This window comes from Rhizopus microsporus (assembly GCF_002708625.1).
Source record: "Rhizopus microsporus ATCC 52813 unplaced genomic scaffold scaffold_13, whole genome shotgun sequence".
NCBI classification, from domain to species: domain Eukaryota; kingdom Fungi; phylum Mucoromycota; class Mucoromycetes; order Mucorales; family Rhizopodaceae; genus Rhizopus; species Rhizopus microsporus.
This window is the reverse complement of record NW_019671928.1, coordinates 757,470-763,469: the sequence shown is the minus strand read 5'-3', so window position 1 is coordinate 763,469 and position 6,000 is coordinate 757,470. Positions and strand designations below refer to the sequence as shown.

General features: G+C 32.2%; 1 protein-coding gene and 1 non-coding gene across 2 annotated transcripts; one reads left to right on the top strand and one right to left on the bottom strand.

Annotated features, from left to right (window-relative positions):
* Positions 1–2,245: 2,245 nt before the first annotated feature.
* Positions 2,246–3,389, bottom strand: RHIMIDRAFT_259926 (uncharacterized protein). The gene has a single exon (XM_023611432.1). It carries the CDS (start codon positions 2,984–2,986, stop codon positions 2,480–2,482), a length of 507 nt encoding a protein of 168 aa, XP_023464506.1. The 5' UTR covers positions 2,987–3,389; the 3' UTR covers positions 2,246–2,479.
* Positions 3,390–3,961: 572 nt separating this feature from the next.
* Positions 3,962–4,032, top strand: RHIMIDRAFT_t45. Its single transcript has one exon. It is a non-coding gene; the product is annotated as a tRNA-Gly (tRNA).
* Positions 4,033–6,000: the final 1,968 nt, after the last annotated feature.

The following is a 6,000-nucleotide window of genomic DNA, read 5'->3' as shown; positions in this document are numbered from 1 at the left end:
AAAAAAAAAGCACCAGTGAGCCATGTCTCCATTATCATTCATATGCATTTCCAAAACCAAGTAGCTACAATTTTACAAACCCCATCGGGCATTGGCAAAACAAACATTATCAAGTCTATAGAAATGGTATCGCTTTTACAAGGATGCCAAAAAGGGCATATATTCCTTTTAATATCGAAAGGAATTTGAGCTACCAGTCGCCTAGGAAAGCAAGCTAGATAATGGCCATATTAGCCGCACCCGCCACAAGTTCCTTGCTGCCTGAGATCTAAAATGAAACCTAAAAAAAATACCCTGGTGACATTAATTACGTTCAAACAAAGAACAAAAAATCAGCTCTTTGTCATGTCATGTATGAGACGATATATTATTCTAGGTCTAAGGAGGCACCATGAAATAAGAGCAATATTCTATTTTTTTTATTACTATCCACAAGTCAAGCAACGACCAGAAAGCAGGAGAAATTATTAGACTCATCGGAATTGTTATCAATAAAGCTTAAAGCAGCATCTTAATTTTTTTTTCTCATTGTTTATACAGCCCTTATTTTTCAGTCGTGCTTTCGCTATAACAGAATAAATGGCTAGCATATTAATCAGGAATAAAAGCGTCTTGCTGAGGCTTGTTTTTGGTTTAATTCCTCAAGTTTACTCGTTTCATTCATATTAGAAGATTAATTAATAACAATATTTACACTAAATTTCGTTTCGTTACTATGAAATAGTTATTTTATAGTCTTTTATTTGAATTGCTTTACATTTTTACTTAAAAAATTGAATGAGTTTATCCTAAAGTAATATCTATACTATAAACAAAGATCAAAAGAATATAGCATTTAGTATATTTTTGGATTTAACTACTTTTTGCTTGTGAAAAAACGAAAGAGTCCCATTTGGGAGATTTGTAGCTTTTCATTTTTGTTGATCATTTTACATAAAACTCCTAGTTAATCACAACTGACATATGATAATTGACGGCGGCTGCCATGGAGATCTTTTTAAAATAGAAGAGACCAGAATAAAATAGAGCAAAAAAAAAAAAGGAACCGTTTAAGCGCATTTCATAGAAGAATTTAGCGTTTCTAATAACTAATTTAGTCCATGTATCCGTGACAGCATGAGCTATCCATGAATAAGTTTCGGATTAAAGTACGAAAAAGGAGTGAGATTAGTTCAAAGTCTAAAAGAGAAGAGAAAAATATCGAACGATGCTTGACATAGAAATCAGGATAAGATGAAGATAAGAAAAGAATATATTAAAAGGATAACTCTGTAATTTTTCTTTATCTTTATCGTATTTTATTTCATTTTTTTCATAAAACATGACCAACGTATATATCAAAGAAACGATTCAGAAACAAAAAGATTTACGTTTTTTCCTGGAAGGTGTCGGCCAAAGCCTCACGAAAAATGACCTTCCGTATGAAGAAATGGAAGTCAAGCTGGAAGAACTCGACGAGGATCAAGATGCTTTCATTAATGGATCCAGAATAAACTATACATATATTACCCTACTTTTGAATTGTGGATCCTAATTTGATTAGGAAATTTTTAAAGCTCCTGATTCCGAGAAGAAGGTCTCATAATAATGTCAAAGCCGGTTTCATCAATGAAAATGCAGTTTCGAAGAAAAATATATCAGTTTCTGTCCAGTTTGTGTCCAGTGTCTTACCCATTCATAACGGAGGTTGTGTCTTGTTTTATCACTTCTTACAAAGGGATGATGACTGACTCTTTTAATTGATATGCTACACTCATTTGAAATGAACGCCCTAACTACTGTCTCTTTCAAAGTAAATCTCCTGAATGCTTCAGTCAAGCTATCAACAATATCTTTCGTAGTTGCAAAGGAGCTTCTATCAAAGAGACTGATGAAATACTCCTTATATCCCTCCCATGACTGATTCTTCTTTCGATATACTTTGCTGATCTTTCATAAATGCCCCAATCAAGTTCTTCCTTTAGCTCATTTAGTCCAATCTTGAACTGTACATTCGGTAATGCTGACCATTCTACTGACAACCGCAGCTTTGTACAGTTTGAACTTTAAATAATACAAGAAAAGAGTTTTCTCATCGCCAATATAGGCATTTTAAGACTTCCCAGCACGAACTTCCTCACTTTTTTTAAAAAATAAGGTTCTCGCCATTAGAATGAAGTTCAGGGCACTGATTCTTTTTGATATTGACCAAAGTTAGTAGGGTTTTTCAAATAAAAAGGATTAAGCTCTTCTTCCCCAATCCATCACCTCATTCCCATGTTCATCGAAAAACTTTCCTTGACCATTTTCAGGATAAAAAATACTGCTCATCGTGTTTTAATACAAGTAAAGTGAAAAATATTTTACAAAAAAAGAAGCATCAATTGGAATTCATAGTAAGTGTCAAACAAGGTAAAGTAAAAGTAAAAAAGTTCAGTGCGTAGCTACCAGATTGTGTAAAGTTGACCATGCTGAATAAAAAGATAAAGAGTGCCTGAATTTACTTGATAGAATAATTCAGAAGTAAAAAAAAAATTCTGTTTTCGATTCTTGCTGCTTTGATAATGCAGCATCTGCATCCGCGTAGGTGGACATGTCCTGATTGACCAGCAAGCTTAGCACAAGCAGGAATGTCACCAGATGCAAACAGAATATGTGCATTAACAGCCATGCTTGAACCTGACAGTCTAAAGCCTTTCGATTGCAAAATTTCCAATTCTTGCTTAATCGGCTTGATGAACGAAAAAAGTTCTCTTGGAGACTTTGGGCCAGGAGCAACACATAGCTGAAGCATGTACTTGTTTTCAGTACGGATTGCCTTGGGTAAGTTCAAAGTAACCAAGTGGAAGATAGTCATCGCGTGCTTTCCATTTTTAAAAACTAAGAATTCGTCATTATAAAGACCAAGATAGAGGACCAGTCGGTCTTTTCTGTTGCTGTAAAACGGAAAAAGTTTCACCAAGGATACCATCAAAAGAGTCATAGAGAACATCTTGATTCTCCTCATACTTCTCGGATGATTTCACAAGCTCAAGGGTTTCATCGTTACTGACAAGCAGTACTAGCTGCTCAATTAAAGAAAGATATTTCATCTTTCCCGCACTTGCTTTGTACTCACCACACCTGTCGTCACCGTCTTATCTCCAAACAATGCATAGCCATTTTTACATACATCGTGCTCTCTTGCTTTGACCGGAAATTTGTTGATAAACCAGTCTCTTGACTTAAAATGAGAGTACAAAAAAGGCGTCTTTGAAGAGTATTTCTTGATACAGCTATTCACCATGCCAATCATGCCATCAAAAGCGACATTAATACTATGAGTCTTGATGATATAAAAGTCATTTCAGATTTAGGGACAATCAATCTGTAGTCAATTTAAATCTACCTCAATATTTGACTTATGCGTGGGTAACCAGGACATTGATTCCAAAAAATAAAAGCTTTGGAAGCTTTACGTGTTCCGTCGTTTATGGTTTGGTTGCAAAAGATACAAAAGGATTCGCGAGTATTACATCTTAATGAAGATAAAAAATGTGAGCATGCGCCTTGCCTCTTTTTTTAATGACATAAAAACAGTCACTACTTTGAATTCTCCAAAGTATTGCATTCTTCTTTACACATTGTTATACTTTGGTTTATTTATTAATTATCATAGTCTACGCTTACTGAGAGTGACATTCTTAATAGCATGTTTTGTTATAGGAGTGTCTATGTATTTTTCTGCTGCGTAAATTCATTTTATTTATATTTATTACAGATTTCAATATCAACACTAGTTAAAAGCAAGTGTTGTTCTACTGCAAACGATATAATTATTTTTTAGATCAACTGTAACCTTAATTCAGCTGTTTTCCAAATAAAAAGCAGAGGTAAAAGAAGCTATTTTTTATGACTTCAGAAGTGACAATAATCAATCACGTGATTGTCACGTGAAATTATTTACTTTATTAAATTTTAGCACTTACACTTTCATCAGTAAGCGCGGATGGTTAAGTGGTATAATCTTCGCCTGCCACGCGAAGGGCCCGGGTTCGATTCCCGGTTCGCGCAGATTTTTTACCCTTGTATTCGGGGTGCGCGTAGGGGTTATTGCTTGTCATCTTTAGCCTCTATACTTGTGTAAGTAATCTATAGTATAGCAAGCCTGGTTATTTTTTTTTATAATTAGTATATTGTACTAATACCCTTTTTGATATCTTATACTCTGCATGCCTAATGCAAGTTTTAATGATTTATCATTTATCATTTATTATATATTGTAACAATAGCGAAGTTGAAACAGATGAACTTCATGAAGCAGACGAACTTCACGACTTGTATGAAGTTCAAACAAATGAATTTTAAATTATTTTAGTATAAATACATTCAATACTTTTAAATAAAATCATCTAGTTATCATCTAGTGATCATCTAGTTATTAGTTAGCTATCAGTTAGTTCTGTTCTCAGTATAACTCACTCACCTTTATATTCTTTTATTTAAAGACTTTTACTTTCTAATACATTTTGTATTTTAAAGTACTTTTTATTATTCTTTTATACTTTTACTTTTCTTTTAACACTCTCAACTACCGATACGCTTACCTTGAAGCCTCGTATCAGTAGGATTCACTTTTATCTTTACTTTTATTTTTATATAACGCAAGTTATTTCTTTTGATCTATTAAGATCTGGTGATCACGCGACAGAAACCCTTATATAACTCAAATTATATTCAAGCCTTTACCCAAACCTAACCTTTTACAATATATAAATATCCTCTTATTTTTATGAAATAAAAAACTCAGTAGTGAACTCAATAGTGAATTCATCTTAAAGACTTATCTTCTTATTGTATCTTTTAACTTTTGATTTACTTACTTAATTGATCTGTCAAAGATCTGGTGGTCACAAACAAGCAACCTACTCGTACAAGAATATCTAACTTTTACAAGATTTAACGTCTCCAAATCTATTCAAATCCTATTTTAAACTCTTATATATAAGGCAGCCTAACAAGACACAACCCGTCACAATAGCAAAAAATATTGTAATCAAGAAAGTGACATTGTCGGTCTTATGAAAACTTTCGTTTTGTTTGAAAAGGTTGGAATCATAAACAATGAAATGATGTAGCACAGTTTTCAAAAAAAAAAAAAAAACTTTGAATATCAAAACTCCAATTACTTTTTAACAAGTATAAAAGAGCAATGCTTTTGCAAAAAGCTCATATCATTCGATAAATCACTTACGATTTGAATCACAACCTTTTCCTTTTTATATTTTATTAACTTCTGGATAACCCAATCAAGTGGGTTCAGGAACCTTTTTATTATTCTTTTTACTGTACAACCTTTATTATAACTTTACCTTTTAAACACTTTTGCTACGAACCTCAAGTCTTACAAAGACTATGAATACACAAACTTCTATTTTATTACCTTTTACAACACACTCAAGCCCAAGGCTCATAGAATTTACAATACAATAAGTGAGAAATTACTTTGTTTATAAAAGTATATCATTCTATTCTTTTTTTATTAAATAAATTATTCAGTTGACCTTCTAATAAGATTCGGCGGTCACTTATGTATTTCAATTACTATCAAGTTTCTTCTTAATCGCCAATTCAGACTTACTATCTTATCAGTAACTTTACATACAGACTAATAAATGACAGTAATTCTGTCTCCTTTGAATTCATTTAATAAAAGATTGAATCTTTTGAAACAAACATTTTCTTATTTCTACTCTAAACCTTTTATTTTACTTTACTTATTTTATTTGAGTTGGTAAATGGACCTGATATCACTACTTCTTTTTTTATATTTTATGATCACACAATACATAGATCTATCTTTGCTAAAACGCTCTTGATTTTATTCTCTTTTCTTTATTTATCACAATTGGTTTTATTAAAATATCTAGCCGTTAATTTTATACGTATTTACCAAAAACTTTTGCAAAAAGACCATCTTTTTATCCATAAAACTATTAAAGTTTCAAGTTTCATCCACTCAAACCATACATCTATAAAAAC

Excerpts from the sequence above, each read along its gene's own strand:
- RHIMIDRAFT_259926 (XM_023611432.1), bottom strand. The coding sequence starts at position 2,986 with ATGAGGAGAATCAAGATGTTCTCTATGACTCTTTTGATGGTATCCTTG.